This window comes from Macrotis lagotis, chromosome 1, assembly GCF_037893015.1.
Source record: "Macrotis lagotis isolate mMagLag1 chromosome 1, bilby.v1.9.chrom.fasta, whole genome shotgun sequence".
NCBI classification, from domain to species: Eukaryota; Metazoa; Chordata; class Mammalia; order Peramelemorphia; family Peramelidae; genus Macrotis; species Macrotis lagotis.
Window position 1 is genome coordinate 435884096 of NC_133658.1, and position 17275 is coordinate 435901370.

The 17275-nt window shown below is 36.8% G+C and overlaps 1 protein-coding gene across 1 annotated transcript in view; it reads right to left on the bottom strand.

Moving 5' to 3' along the window:
• Positions 1-1745: 1745 nt before the first annotated feature.
• RAD50 (RAD50 double strand break repair protein) overlaps positions 1746-17275 on the bottom strand; it is an 80860-nt gene continuing 65330 nt past the window's right edge. The window contains exons 23-26 of the mRNA XM_074213270.1: positions 10381-10466; positions 9165-9307; positions 6583-6716; positions 1746-2083 (exon numbers count right to left, since the gene is read on the bottom strand). Coding sequence (XP_074069371.1) covers positions 1897-2083; positions 6583-6716; positions 9165-9307; positions 10381-10466 — 550 coding nt within the window. The 3' untranslated portion in view covers positions 1746-1896. The remainder of the gene's footprint in view (positions 2084-6582; positions 6717-9164; positions 9308-10380; positions 10467-17275) is intronic.

The following is a 17275-nucleotide window of genomic DNA, read 5'->3' on the forward strand; positions in this document are numbered from 1 at the left end:
CTCTCATTTTTGCAGAGAAAACAAGCTTAGGTAAGTTAAGGATTTGCTCAAGGTTACATAGGTGAGAAGTATCAGAAAGAGGATTTCAGCCTATTTTCTGCTTAAGTCAGAATTCCTACAATACCATCTTGTTGGGCATTTTGGAATTGGGTTTGCAAGTGGGGTGAATCTGGTAGGGGCCTGCAAGGAACCTTTTGATAACTGATCCAAAATACTTATTAAAACTGTTTTGATATTAATCTTTTCCCCAGCTATGATTATTGTGTTTGTTTTATAAATAGCTTCCTGTTTTCCCAGAGAAAGGAATGGTCTCTTCAATGTTTCTTACTCATAGGTAAGAAATGTCTGCCAACAGGTATTCATTAAATGCATATTGTTTGCAGAATACTGTGATGAGCCCTGGAGAAATAAGAAATGACATCTGAGTTGGGTTTTAAAGGATGGGCAGAAATTCAATGAGAAATTAGAAGGTAAAGACAGATGAGAATCCTGTCTTTGCTATTTACTTTTGTGTAATCCTGGGAAAGTCACTTGACCTTTCCAGATTTATTTCCTCATCTATAAAATGAGAGAATTAAGATGAGGTGATCTTTTAAGATCTCTTCCAGTTCTAAGTCCTAAACATATGCAATTATTGTCTAAAGTAAATTACCCAACATTAAATCATTCCTATTTTTGTCATAAAAATCAAATTTTCACATTTCTCCTAGAGATATTTCTAATGGCCAACTGAAGTCTTGACTAGAAACTGGGGTTGATTTTGATAACAGGTAGAAGGGGGGAAAGCCCTAGAATATCCTGTAATCTATCTTCAGTGGACCAAAGTTCTTAACCTGTTTTTGGCAGTAGGTGAGACTACAAATCCCTTTTCAGAATGTTTTTAAATATACAGAAATTACAAATCAAATGTATCAAAATGCAATGATCAAATTATTAAAAACAACAACAAATTCACTGACCCTAAGTTAACAGTCCTCACATTAGACCCTGGATAGTGTTTTCTAAATAATATACATCTTAGTTATTTCCTGCCACATAGTAATTAGCAAAGAGGGGTAATTGAGGTGCCCCATAATAGTTCTTCCTCTGGTTTTCACTTTAAGTAAAGAGGAAATGCATCTTAATCAGCTGGAATCAACTAATGAAGTTATGATTTTGATAATGTTAAATTATATAATTTTAGTTGCTCAGATCTATTTTAAACTATTGCTGATCTTGACTACAAGTTGGTACTTCCCATGAAGGAAGTTCTTTCTTGGGTAACCAGGGTATACAGGAGGGTTTCTATTTCCTGCCAAGAACAATGCAATTCTCCCCTATGTCCCTCTGAACACCCATTATGGAGCCATATAATGTAAATGCAGAAAACAGACACAAATCTGAAAGAGCACAGAGACTCCCAATTTGGAAAATTCCATAGCACTTGATTATTTTCAAAGCATCTTTTCATGTAATGATTTCAATTCAAGAAACAAGAACAAAGAGAGGCGAGCAGGACAGATACTTCAGAATTCCCATGATACCCATGAGGAAATTGAGGCTTAGAATGAGGAAGGGATTTAGCTAAGTTCACAAAGAAAGTTCCTGGCAGAGTTGGGACTAGAAACTGCCAGGGATGGCTTTCCCCTATACTCTACTGTAGTTATGGGTATATATTAGTGTGCCTCTTATGTATCAGAAAAATCACTTGCATGTTTAAAATCCCAGTGAGACATTCAAAGAATTAGTAAATAAGATAAATGCCATTTAAAATTAAACATCATTTTTATTACATTCAAACTGTCCAGAAATGTTCAGAAGCTCAGGTCTGGGCGGCTTGAGGCAACTAGCAGGTTCTTGTTATTCTTGCTTGTCAAAATACAGAAGCTCTGAAAGGCAGAGCTACCTAAAAAGACTTTAATGAACATAAGAGCCCAGGGAGCTGACATTACATTTGATTATCTCTGAGCACTGGTCAATGTTCTTTCTAATCCTGTAGAATTTCTCTACATACTCAGAACGACCCAAAAGTTCCACGAAGTCTTCATCATGGGTGATTACAAGAAGTTGGAAGTTGCGCTGTTGAGAACGACTTTTTATTATTCTGGAACAAAAGATTTACAACATGTTACCAAAGGTACAAGAATCCTTTCTCCAGAGCATGCACTGCAACTACAGGAAGCCTCTACCCTGCTGTGCTTAGTCAATAATGATGCCCCCCCCCCCCGATCTGTCACAACTTTTTCTTAACTCTCTACAATACATATTATGAGATGAAGTGTGGGTACCTCATTCTGTTACTAGAATGTGAACTCTTTGAGGTTAGGGATCAAATAGCAAGACCCCTGAATAAACATTTGCTGCATTGTATAGATCTGAGCAAAAATAGGCTGTCTTTTGTGTGGTTCACAGTGTACCAGTATGAATGATGACCACTACATGTTTTCCTAACTAGTGTCTTAATCTCTCCTGTTGGAAAGATGGGAGGTTGTGTATGTGTGTGTGTGGGGGGGGAGGTCCATCCTCTATAGGGCCAGGTAAGAGAGGAGTTGAGGATAGAGATTAAGGAGCTTTATATTACAATTTGAAGATTGTTGCTAAATCTGGATGACACATTTATAGTTCATTTTATAAGGAAATAGGTCTAGAGCAGTTAGATGAGTTGCCCAAGGTCACAGATGTCTATATAGGAGGATCAATTAAAAAACCAGATTTCCCTGACTCTAAATACATCTTTTTACTATGTTACACTGCCTCAAAAATCTGGCAGCCTCACTTGAATTCCAATTGCCTACATGAAAGAAGAGTTACTTAGTCATGAACAGTAGCAGTTGTGACCCAGAAATTCTAATCATTCTAAAGAGTTAAGAGAAATGAAAGAGACATTTAAATACCTAGCTTCATTTAACAGAATAACTTGGTCTCACTCACTCTCCTTGCTTTGGGAATTTCCCAGACTTGTCTGCTTTTCTTCTCTGGTGATGTTAAAAACAAAATTATAGATGATGGATGGGGAAGAACACAAGCTGTCCCCAAAAGTTTTCTTAGGAGTTGGGTCTACTTAGAAATGAGTCCCAACTAGTTATCAGATCTATCACTGCTATGACACACAGAAGTTAGTGAGTAGGCGGGTTGGGAAAATTTTGTACTTCTTTGTGGGGAGAGCTGAACACATAGGTTAAGAAGTTTGCTCAGATTTAGTGGGGCAGCATGACGTTTCAGAAAAATGTTAACCCATGTCATAGATAGGGCTTTGAGTGGTGGCTGTCTTAGTCTAGAACACTGCACCCAAATACAGCCAGCACAAAAGTTGACAGATGATGAGAGGATGGAGAAAAATTCTATCAACAACTATTCAATAGCTTGTAATCACATCAATTATCTAACTCTGAATGCCCCCACAAGGAGGGATGGGCAAAGAGGAAATGCCCTGTCAAACATGTGCAACATCACCAATAGGAGAAGTGGAGGTAATGACAATGACTACCTTTCAGGATGTATACATCTTAAAATACAAAAAACAAGTTCTTCCCTCATCCCTAACAACACAGGTGACAAAACGGAAACAATTTTGTAATCTTTACCTAATGTTACTATTTAAAATTATCTTACTCTGTCTGCCTGACATACCATACAATGCCATAAATGAATTATTGTTTATTTTCATTTTTATCATAAATTTTTTAAAAATGGAAAATATGTTTATTTTTGAGGGTATATAATGTATTTCCATTGAAATTCTGGGGCCAGTGGAGCACAAGTATTCATCCAGCAGGTCTTACTCATCTGAACAGCTTCAACTACAGACAGGCCTTGCTAACAGCAGCTTCCTTACCACACATGCCAAAGGATGATCAATTTTTTGACCACAATGACTCTCAGAGACTATTTACCCAATTAAAGAGGGTTTGTACTCTGATATAGGGAAGAATAACCTTATCTATGAAATCACAGATCCTTGAAATATTAAAATATTTATAACCCCCTACTTCCTCTCTAAACAAGAATTTCATTTCAAAATAAGGATTGTCTAGTCATAATTTCACTGGTCTGATATAGAAATGATTTCATCCCCTAACTTGGCAGAAACTGGAAATTGTAGCTATTAAAGAATATTTTGTTAAATCAAGAAAACAAAGAGTGGGTGTCTTTGTCCACATTTCTCCCACTAATAGATATTTGGTTAAAGTGATTCAACTTTTTAATATTAAACACCTGTCAGACGTTCAGATAAAATTAGCCTATCTTGAGCTGTTTACATGTTAATGCCAATGATGTTCAAATTAAACAAGGTATCCCAGGGTATGAACAGTTGGGATGACCTGGGATCTCAATTTCTCTGATCCATCTTGGCTGTGTCCCTAAACAAGTTATATAACCCCTTTGCAATCAAGTCTTAGATTCCAAGTTGTAGAGAAGTGCTGATCTGCCTTGGTCAAAGACAATTCCTCACTGGGTGCTCCCTAATGAAATTATGATCAGGACCAATGAAGAGTGGTGCAACTGTTCTGGGGATACACAACAAACTGTCTTGCTTTTAAGGGATCCATAGGGAGGGAGTAGGGATCAAAAAATTTTAAGGAAAAGTGGGGAGCGGGCTCTGAAGCAATCCTGTTAAGGTCTGAGGGTCAAGGAAAGTAGCCAGGATGTACTGGGGAAATCAATCTTGTCGATTCTGCCTCTATCATGCTTCTACAATTATCTTTACTCTGTTACCACTCTTAACCCATCTCCCCTGAAGGGGCACCAGAGGTCCCTAACAATTCTCTGCTTTACAGCCCTAATTTCCACCTGTCTCTCTCACTATTGCTGTCCCCACCCTCTATGCTCCCCCTTTAGCTTCAGGATGAATGGACTTTCCTGATCGTCCCCAACTGAGGACTGATGTCTCTCCCCTTCCTTGATTCTTCTTGTAGGAATAGAAATAAGGACTAGGCCTGTGATTTCAAAGAAATAGGAAACTCTCTCTGCCATTGTAGTAAGCCTTTCCAATATAAGTGATAGTTGTAGAGTTGCCTAGAACACCAAGAAGTAAAAAAAAAAATGTGGGGGCAGCTAGGTAGTGCAGTGGATAGAGCACCAGCCCTGGAGTCAGGAGTACCTGAGTTCAAATCCAGACTCAGACATTTAGTAATTACCTAGCTGTGTGGCCTTGGGCAAGCCACTTAACCCCATAGCCTTGCAAAACCCTAAAAAAAAAAAAATGTGCCCAGCTAGGGTCACACAACTTGTATATGCTAGAGGCAGGATTTGAACTCAGGTCTTCTTATGGTTCTGAGGTCACTTCTCTACTTACTGACCCTTATTTTACTTCTCTTAGTAGAAAGTCAATTTTAGAAGAGGAAAGAGAGAACAAACAGAGCAGAGCATCTTGCACAGAACAGTTGTTTAATGAACATGTGCTTTGGTGTCTGGGGATAGAAGTTAGGGTAGATAATATGATCAGATCGTGAAGCAAACCTGTTCAGAAAGGAGAATGCCAGGAGGACAACAGGATCTGGGCAGGGATTTCTGGACTGAGGCCAGGCTGTATCATAAGGTTCTTTCATATTTTAGTCAAGGAGCAGAGAAACCTGGGGAGACTTATTTGAACTGCTATAAAATGAAGCAGAACCTGGAGAATAATTATGCAATGACTACAAACTGTAAAGGAAAAGAATGTTAAAAAATTTAAGAACTTTATCTAGAAGACTGATTATGAAACATGTTCCTCATCTCTTGACAGAGAGGTTGAGATGGATTATAAATGTGGAATGAGGCATATACTTTCATATATATATAAAACCAATGTAGGATTTTTTTTTCTGCCTGATTATATTTGTCATTGTTTCTTTCATTTTTGAAAGGACCATGATATCAGAAAGATGATTCTTTGATATGTACATTAAATGGATTTGAGTGAAGGGATGCTGTGAAAAGTCACCAGCCTCACTTTTTCCTCTGGAGCCTTCTGGGTCCAGCCAGATATGGCCCTGGATACAAGGAATATGTGACTTGTCTAAGGTCATACAACTAGTAAATGTCAAGTGTCTGAGGTCATTTTTGAATTCAAGTTCTCTTGATTCCAACTACTGTACCACCTAATTACACTAGATGCAGTTATACTTACTTGTTACAAGAAAGGGCTTTAAATCTTTTTTGGGTGGGGTGGGAACAGGAATAGGAGGGAAAAGAAAAATAGAAAGAAATTTAGAAGGGATCACAAATAAACAAGGCAGTGTTATTACCATGTTAAATTTAATATATACTCAAAAAACTGAAGTTGCCTATTATAGATTCATAGTTGGACATACAATCTGCATTTTCTGTTCTTTGTGTACAGATATATTCGTGTTTTCTGATACTGGTAAAGAAAAAAAATCAAAAGAAGGAAAAAATATCCAACCTCTTTCCTGAAGACGGCCTAATGTGTGATTAGTTAAGAAAAACAACAGCTGAATATTTTTTTAAACTTCCAACAATCAAACCTTTATATTTTAAATTAAATTCTTCATGAAGCCTCAGTTTTTACTCAAAGTTTATTTTAAATGAGCACTTACCTATCTCGATTTTATTTAAGTTATTGCTATCAAACAATAGCTTCCCCATATAATAAACACTTACTCCACCAGTGCATGTGCAAGAGATTCAATGTTTTCTCTATCAAGGTTTGTTGTAGGCTCATCCAAGGCAAGAATGCCACAGTTTAAACAGAAGGTTTCTGCAAGGGCCAAGCGAATGATAAGAGAAGCAAGCACCTGAGGAAACATCAAGGATGGTTAGAGCTGAGTTTGAGGTGTAAAAAAATACCCAGAAGAAACAGGTATTGGAATCTGAGCCTAGAAGACAGACCTCTGTGTAAATGTCTTAATTGTCATACCCAACCAACAAGTCTTAGGAGGTGGTAAATCTCAAGGCCTCAACCACTCAGGCTATATTATGGATAAGCCAAAGTTCACAAGAACTTTGTGAAGATTCCAGCGAGGATTATATACTGAGAATCTAATACTACCAGAGAAGCAGGGTCATGTAAGGGAATAAAGTCTTGGAGTTAGGAATACTTGGAGGGGTTAGGAATACTTGGAGGGAAATCCTATGTCTAAACAGTGGCGCTCTCTCTCTCTCTCTCTCTTTATATATATATATATATATATATATATATATATATATATATATATATATGCATGCATATGCATATATCAGTGGAGAAAGATTCCTCATTAAGAGTTCCCTACATCAGTGAAATCATAGCTCCAGACAGAAAACAAGAAATGAAAGAAACTCCAAATCAAAACTAAAAAAAAGGTGGAAAAAAAAGGACAGATAAGAATAAGATAAAAATAGTAGCTAATGGAAACCTATGAACAGGTTCTTATTAAGATCCTCTTGACTAGTGAGGTAAAAAAATATGATTATACTATGGCCACATATAGTTATGACTAGGAAGTTTGATAATTTCTCCCAGTGCATTTTAAACCATTTCTAATGCTGTCCTTAGCAAAGGGAAAAGGTTATTTTTCCTCTATAAAGATTAAAAAAAATTTATAGTAATATGTTACTATTCTAATCTGGACAGAGTTCAAATATTTTAAATTTCAATTCTTTCAATAAAGTAGCATCACAGGTGCTACTTTATTGCTTTTTTAATGTTTTACTTCTCCTTTAGATTCTTTAATATTTGCCACTTCTATTTTAAATAGTAGCTATCTGAATTGAACCCAATTGCTCTATGCCTGATTCAGGGATCACAATGTAATTCTATCTTCTGGATTTCCGTGTGACTTCTCCCAGATATACAAACTAATACATAATTCATGCTAGAAGCAGAATCAATTAACCTTATAGATATTTTTTGTTAGATCTTTAAGGGATGGCATTTATAGTTATTCATTATGTATTTATGGGCAGATATTCTTAGGAAAATGTGAATGAAGCCAATGTCCCAGAGATAATGTCAGCAAGTCCAAAGAGACAAACATGCCAGCTGGCACTGCTATTTTTTCACAAAGTGTGAGTTCAATACATACCTCATATGCTACTACTAGGTTTCTGGTTTGCTAACATGACCAATTATGCTTCCTAAACCAATGAAGACTTCTAGAAAAGGCAGAGGGGCAAAAGGCACTAGACTTGGAATTAAGAGGATCTGGTGTCAAATCCTAACTTGTATGTAGCCTCTCAGTCTCAGTTTCCTTATCTGTAAAATGACAGGCCCTGCCCTTATGGTCTTCAGGGTCCCTTCCAGTTCTAACACTTTGAACCCATGATCTAATTCCTTTCCAAGAGTATCCTATAAACTTTCTGTTATTGTAACATAATAGAGTTTTTAGTATCTTATGGCATTTACTTATGACTTGCTCCATTTTCTCATCCGGTATTAATATAATTTCTTATTTTTGTTGGTTTGTGTATTATATATTTTTTGCAGATACTCATCCAATCTCTTTAATGACAGGATCAGAATCCCAGAATATCTTGACAGGCTTGAATACTAGACTAAGATTCAACAAGGATAAATAAAAGTCTTGAACTTGGGTTAAAAACATCATTTCAGTGTGAAGTGGCAGGATAATAAAAACAACTAATATGACTTTGGGCTACACTAATAGAGGCACACGTTTCTAAGGAGGGCTTTACTGAGTGTTCTGCTCTGGGCACCTGGTTTTAAGAGGGTAACTCATAAGAGAAAATAGGATGGGGAAGAGGTCTTGAGTCTACATCATAAAATAATAGGTGAAAACCAATGGGGAAAGAGATGACTCAAAGGGAGATGAGAGTTGTCTTCATGTATCTGAAAAGGGGAGTAGCCAAAGGGCAGAACCAGGAACAGTGAAGGTTTGTATCAAGAACACCAATAATCAGAGCTATTCCAAAATGAAATATACTCTTTCATGAGTGCAGTGTCCTCCTCAGTGAAGGATTTGGAACAAAAGACTGGCATTGGGGATGTCAAGGAAGATATAACCAGGATCAGATGGACAAGAAAATCAAAGGGATTAAGTAACCTGACCAGGGTTACCTGGACAGCACCAGAGTGAAGAAGAAAATCCAGATTTCTCCTGCCTCCGAGTCCCATACTCTATCACTCATACTACTTATCTCTCTGGATCAGAATTTATATTTCTCATTTTTGCTTAGAAAGTATCACAAGATCCCTTTTAACTCTATCTTTACATGTCATTGCTAAAACAATTTTGTACACGTACCTTCTGCCCAGCACTGCACCGTCCTCGCATATCCAAGGCTGTATCTCCTTTTAGCATTACTACTCTATAGTTGTAACTCCTCCTTTTGTCAGAAGCTGAAATGTTTTCATCTGTATCAGATCGAATTTCTATGTATTCAATATCTGATATGATTTAAAAAGGAATTTGAGAGAAAAAAAGAATGTTTTTTGTGAAGAAAACATTGAGCAATATGGGAATTAACCAAATAACAACAGTAGCTTCCTACTGCCTCTAGAATCAAATACAATTGTCATATGACTTCTCAGTTCTACACGTGTGACATACTATTACCTCCTGACTCAATGCCTTTGAATTGGCTGCCCCCACGTCCACCTCATCCACAACACACAGAATTCCTCCTTCCTTCAAGATATAGCTTAAGCAACACCTTCGATATGAAGGTATGTTTCTGCCCTCCCATATTTATTTTCTTTATATTTAATATAAATACACACACACACACACACACACATATTTAAAGATGGGCTCATCTCCCCTGTGAGAATGTAAGCTCCTTCTATGAAAGGATTGCTTCATGCTTTGTGCTGATGTCCTCAGAGCCTTGCTTCTGGCTGGCTGGCACAGAATAAGTAGGTGCTTCTTGGTTAACTGAAAAAAATTTCTAATTTGTTTTAGAAAGGCTTGCTGACAGATGATGTAAGTTTTAAGTATCACTATTAAAGTGGCACTCTGGGTGGGGTTCACAATACAACATTTTTATGCTTCTCTTAAAATCTGAAGTTGAATCTTTTTGAAACTGATTGCCAAAGTCAGGAAGTTGTAATCACATGATGCTAAAAGCAAGGTTAGGGAACCCTTTCTGCCTTTTCTAGTTCCACTATCAATTTTCTCATGATGGTTTTCTCCTTATCTGAATTAGGCTTATCCATACATATCTACATTCTTCGAAAGAATGCAAGCCCAAACCTTTTTTTTCCTATTACAGCTCAGGCTAATTGATATTTGCATTGTAGCCAAATTTTGTAAAGTCTGACCAGATAGATGGTGAACAGAAATTACTGTCTTATCTTCTTGGTATAGTATCATACCAAGATAAGAAGTCTAATGAATTCTCAGAAAGAAAGTTAGTGGGGAAAATAGGAAGTAATAATGGAAAGAGAGTGATAAAGAAGAGGCCTTAAGAATTGAACAACACTGAAGGAATAGGGCCATTAATTAATTAAATATGAATCACCTTGGCCTCGGTAGGTACTTCGCCAAAGATCACGAATAATTTTATTGATTTCTTCCATTTTCATGCTATGAAACTTCATTATTGCACTGAGAAGAGAAAATAATTTACCAATAAAAAAATTTATATTTATAACCCCTAATTATAAAACAGCTACATCAACTTTATTTCATTTCATTCAAGTTTCCCCTCTATTCCCCTCCAGGAAATCTTAAATTGGTCATCTTTGTTCCAAGAATCAACTAAGAAATTAACTAAGAAATTAATTTCACTAAGCTGCTTCTTAAATATTTTAGAAAGTATATTTCTTTCAGAAGTTTTAACAAATTCTTCTAAGTTATCGAAGATAAAGGGAAAGATCTCTGTCCTCTTCTTCCACTTACCACTAGTGTAAAGTACAATAATTGCTTATTAAATAGTCTTTCCAAGGTTGGAATCAGGTCAAGGGGAACTAAGATATAGATAACTCTAATTTATAGGACAAGTCTTTGATTTTTCAATTCTTACTACCTTACACTGAAGCTAAGAAGCTGAGTAATGAAGGAGAAAAATCATTCCATAGTTCATCTTGTATTTAAGCTGGATAACAGCTGTTCTTATTTCTCCAAACTAGAGTCTAGACAATTGGGACTTAGGGATATGACCACCACTTAATATAAAACTGATCATCTGCCTATTCTGCTAATTTAGCAAAGGGAACAATTATTAATGGGTAAAGTGTGATATTTTCTAACAGGAATTCATATACTGGCAGAAGCACTAAAGGAAAACTTCCTTAAAGGGAGAAAGAGCTAAAAAATAAAATTTCAATTGGGAAAAAAAGGCAGAAAAAGCTGATTGATATGCAATGGCAAAGCAGGCCTTATGGGGGGTTGTTCCTGGAGTCCCCAGTTCTGCTGCCTTCTTCTCTTACCTTAGACAAAGCCTATAGAGCTTCAGTTTTTTTTGTCACCCAATATCTGGCCTGGGTCTTCTAAATATTTTGTCTTTTGGACAACTTGTTCCAGTTGAGAAGCCGTAATACAGAAGAGATAATACTATTTGGACTAAGGTGTTTTAGATGCCAAAAAATAAACCTCAAACATCTGCACATTTTAATCCCACATTTTATTCAGCTGTGATAAATCTTCCCCATTTGTGCTAAGGTACCTTTTCTCGGTTTTATTTGGTAAACTGATAGCTTTTCAACTCCAAAGAAAGAAAAAGATAGCTACAATTAAAGTGACATGACTGGCTGCAGTGAAATTTTCAATTATCTTTCAACAAAAGATTCTCAAGTTTCCTTGGACAACTTAGAGATCTTAAAAATCCTACATAGAGGCAGACATTATTACTCTTAGGTTCAAATACATACAAAGGATGTGAGGTGGATCTTACTTCCATAGCGGGTTTCTTATCTGATTGCACAAAAATGAAACTTAACTTTATGCTACTTACTTCGGCAAAATCATTTCATGATCTTTTGATTCACCAGCAAAAGAAACAAGAAATGACTCAACATAAAATACATTTTTAAATATTATCAGATGAAGGATTATAATGCAAATTATAAAAAGAACTGGAAAAAAACAGCAAGTGACTAAAACCCACTCTCAGCTTGTTGATGAAGATGCCATCTGTTGCTTTATAATCACCCACATTTTCTTTACTTTTAATACCTATTCATAAGATATTTTCATTCACTCATCACATTCCAACTCCCAAACTTCAAAGTATTTCGTTCTGGGACCATCATGAAAAGGGAATTCCTATATCTTTTATAACATGAATCTAATATTTTAAAAATACAAATTTCTTCATTCAAACTTAAAAATCTACTTCAACTAACACTGAAACCAACTTATCCATGGTAGAAATAAAATCCTTTTGTTTCCCTTTCATTCCTACCTTGGCTATGAAATGTAAACTTCAACAGCATTAGAACATAGGTGGAGGGAAGAAGGGAGAGGCATTGTCTGATTTTTGAACTCAAAGTTTCTTAGAGATAAGGAGATTATTTAATAATCAGAAGGACCCCAAAGAGAATGTCAGATATTTCGTGAGGTCTGGTATGACTTAAAACATTTTTTAAAATGTTTTGAAATCTTAAAGAAAACCACATATAACTCATAATTATAATAATAATTTTTGTCCTTCATTCTTGAAGAAGACCATGGTATCAGAGATGATGCCATGACAAGCACATGAACTGGATTTGAGTGGGGTGGTACTGTGCTAAGTCACTAGCCTTACTTTCTCCTCCAGAGTCATCTGAACCCATTGGCCAGATATGAATCAGGATTACTGGAGATGACCCTGGATGTGAGGCAATCAGGGTTAAGTGACTTGCCCAAGGTCACACAGATAATAAATGTCTGAGGCTGGATTCAAACTTCTGTCCTCTTGATTTGAAGGCCAGAACTCTATTCAGTGTGCTACCTATCTGTCCACACTCAGAATATTATGTAATGGGGAAATATACTGACTATAAAATTCAACCAATTTACTGAGTGAGTGCAAGGCTGTGTTTGAAGATGAGGGGGAAACAGGTTGAATAAAGACATATCTACTTCCTTGTGAGCTTTTACATAGTCCACTGAGAAGATGCACCTAAAGAGACCTATAATACAAGGCAAAAGGAAAAGTGCACAAAGGGAATGTAGACTGTTATGACTGTTCAGAAGAGGGAAAGATCACAGGTGGGGGCAGAAGTGGTGAAGGGAGGGTTCCTAACTGATGTTAAGGCAGATTCATCAGGCAATGGCATGGAGAATGAGATAGAGGATAGAGAAACTATTCAAGTTACTGTTATAAACTGGGGAAAGAGGAATAATAAAATATTAATTTTTTTTTAGGTTTTTGCAAGGCAAATGGGGCTAAATGGCTTGCCCAAGGCCACACAGCTAGGTCATTACTAAATGTCTGAGACTGGATTTGAACCCAGGTCCTCCTGACTCCAAGGCCGGTGCTTTATCCATTATGTCACCTAGCCGCCCCTTAGGAATAATAAAATAACAGTAAAGGTTGACATTTATATGATTTTTTTTGGTTTTTGCAAGGCAATGGGGTTAAATGACTTGCCCAAGGTCACACAGCTAGGTAGTTATCAAGTGTCTGAGGCCGGATTTGAACTCAGGTCCTCCTGACTCCAGGGCCAATGCTCTATTCATTGTGCCACCTAGCTGCCCCAACATTTATATAACATTTGATGGTCACAAAGTGCTTTACATAATCTCACTTGACTATCAACAATTTAATAAAGAAGGTATTGCAATATTACTATCCCCATTTTGGAGATGAGGAAACTAGAGAGGTAACTATTTTGTGCAATCCTACAATTACAAAATCAGAGCCAGCATTCAAAACAGCATCTCCTGAGTCCAAATGTATTGCTGTTTCATATTGTATGATGATCAACTGTGAAAGCCTTGGCTATTCTCAGCAATACGATGATCCAAAGGATTTATGAAAAATACTTTCGATCTCCAGGGAAAGAAATGATGGAATTTTAATGCAGACCAAAGCATACTTTTAAAACTTTCTTATTATTTTTTGCCTTTTTTGGTCTGCATTTTCTGTCACAACATGCTAATGTAGAAATGTTTTACATGATTGCTAATGTCGATTTATATCTAATCGTTTACCTTTTCAAGGGAGGAGAAAGGAGGGGAATGGCAAAGAATTTGGAACTCAAAATTTTAAAAAAACAAATATTAAAAATATTTTGTTTATGTATAATTGAGAAAAAAAGAAATAAACATTAAAAAGTATATAGCTGTTTCCACCATATCATACTGCCTCTTGGGATGGTGGTAATCATTTCAAGTAACAAAGGATCATACATCCCTGCAGAGGCCAATGGCTTTTCATGTTTCCATAATACTTCCGTAAGTGCTGAAATGTGTGCTGAAGTCAAGGCACTGTGCCAGTACTGTTAAGTCTCCTTTCTTTTCCCATTCCTTGGCAAATTATGCTTGCTTGATTGGCTCCCTGATATCTTTAACTATTTCATTAACAATACACAAAGTAGGAGAGGAGGTAGCTAGCTGGTGCAGTGGATAGAGCTCTGGCCCTGCATTTCAGAGGACCTGAGTTCAAATATGGCCTCAGATAATTAATAATTACCTAGCTGTGTGACCTTGGGCAAGTCATTTAACCCCATTGCCTTGCAAAAAAAAGTTTAAAAAAGTAGAACAATACAAAATGGACTACAGCAAAAAGTTAATTTTAATAGGCAGATATGGGAAAAAAAGTGGAAAGAAATTTATTTCATTCAGTGAGTTAGCTACTAAACAGTCATTTACTTATTCCTTACTTGCTGGAAATAGTTCCTGTCCTCAAGAAGGTCACTTTTTTTTCTTTATCTTTTTTAGGTTTTTGCAAGGCAAATGGGGTTAAGTGGCTTGCCCAAGGACTCATAGCTAGGTAATTATTAAGTGTCTGAAGCCGGATTTGAACTCAGGTACTCCTGACTACAGGGCTGCACTACCTAGCCACCCCAAGGTCATTTTTCTAATGGAGGAGGTATGTAAATAAATATATTGAAAGTAGATGAAGGGGTGGCTAGGTGGCGCAGTGGATAGAGCACCGGCCTTGGAGTCAGGAGTACTTGAGTTCAAATCCGGCCTCAGACACTTAATAATTACCTAGAGGTGTGGCCTTGGGCAAGCCACTTAACCCCATTGCCTTGAAAAATCTTAAAAAAAAAAGAAAAGAAAGTAGATGGAAAGAGACAGCTAGGTGGTGAGAATGACACCAAGGTAACAAGCCTGAAGGAAGATGGAGGGTATCTTCAACCTAATAGGAAAGACGGAAAGTAAAAGAGTTTGAAGAGAAAGACAATCTGTTTTGGATAGGCTGGTTTGGGATATCCACAAGCTATCCAGTACAAATTGTCTAAAAGTCAGTTGGCGATGAGAAACCGGATCTTGTGAAAGAGTAGAACTGGATATGTAATTCTAGGAATCAGAAGATAACTGAAACCATGGGAACTGATGAAATCACCAAGTGAAATTGCATTGAGGAAAAAAAGAGAAGAGAGTACAGGACAGAGCATTTGTGAATATCCATGGTTAGTGGACATATAAGGAGACAGAAGCATGGTCAGAGAGGCAGATAGGTAGAAAGAGAACCAAAGGAGAAGTATTAGGAAAATTTAGAGAGGAGGGAGTACCCAAAAGGAGAAAACAATCAAGAAAGTCAAACCCAACGAAGAGGTCAAGAAAAGTCAACACTGAGAAAAGGCTTTTCAATTTGGAGATTGAGAAATCATTGGTAACTTAGGAGAGGCAGTTAATGATGTCTATGCATCTTTCATCCCTTTACAAAGATGAATGAAAGATCTATTCTGTCCAAAGTAGAATGCTAGAGACTGGGGAGACAATTTAGGTGAGAAATTCATGAAGCTTACAGTCAGTAAGAGGATAATACATAAACACAAAGCAGTTATGCTAAACATTACATGATTAGTGCATTAGAGAACTGCAAAATAAAGTGCTCTCTAAGGTCCAAGGGTGAAGGTCAGCTTTAGCTGTTACTTAAGAGTTCAACCTTAAAGGACTGCTTGTTCTGTAACCAGTGAATATAGGGTCTTTCCTTTCTTGTCATACAAAAAGTCATGAGGCAGAAGAGAAAATTTGCTCTGTTTAGTAATATGTTCCAAATTCAGGGTGAATATTAATTGATACATTATATATCCCAAAGTGAGAGGGGGAATGGATTTTTCTTACATGTACATTTAGACTCAGAATTCTCTGACCAATGAAGATATTTAGTCTCAGTGATTTTTTAGGATGATTACTAATAACAGATACCAATCAGCTTTTCTTAAAAATGCAAAGCTAATTTCCTGCATTGCCTGAAATAAACACACAAATGCAACCCTAAACTGAATTCAGGCTTAACTTTAAGAGGTAAAAAAAAAAAGTATCTGGGGCTATGTTTTCTTGAAGAGAGAAAAGCTGAATTCAGTTTTTGCAGGAAAACTTGTACAAAACGGGGTTGCTGGGTTCCCTTCAGTTCAGTCTACTAATAGGTCACTGAGTTCTTATACAGCACATGGCTTGGCAAGGCTTATGAATATGAATCTCTGCCATCAGGAACTTTCAGCCTAAAATGAAGAATTAAGATAAATATACAAATAATTGTAATACAATGCAGAATACAGTTAAGTGGTACAAGAATGGTACAGAACAAGGTAAGGAGTTCAGAAGGGGAAGTGAGATCCATTTAAATAGGATTGAGGAGGGAAGTGGCACTTGAAATAGACTTTGAAGAATGGGGAAGATTTCATCAGGAGAAGATGAGGGGTTGGAGAGGTGAGGAGCAAGGATATAAGGAAATGGGCAATTTTGGATGAGGAAATGACATTGAGGAAAGGTGTAAAAGGCAAAGAAGTGCAGAAATGAAAAGGTGGTTTGATTTGATAGGAGAGTAAGGGAAAACAGGTAGGCTACAGGGACTCTTGAATCCTGAAATAAGTAATCTGAACTTTATCCTGGCAAATGGGACTCACTGAAGTTTTCTGAGCAGAATACTGACTTTTTCCCCAATAATAAAAACCTTAGTGTTATCTTTAATTCTTTCCTCATCTGACTTCTTTTGTCATTTACCAGGTCCTATCATATCTATCCCTTCTTTCCTCCCACTGCCATCACATTAAGGACCCTCACCTAGATAATCAGTGAAGGGCTTTAAAAAAATAGAGGCATTTATATTTGTTCCTGTCCCTCCCTATTCTTACTCATGCCACATCACAAAGTCTTGTCCTTACTATCTCCACAACACATTATGTGTCCATCCCTTTCTCTGCACAACACCCCTTCAGTCAAATCCTTATCACCTCTCACCTGGACTACCTGTAATAAGAATCCTAATCAGTATCCTTACTTTCCCACACTAATTCACACACTTACAAAAG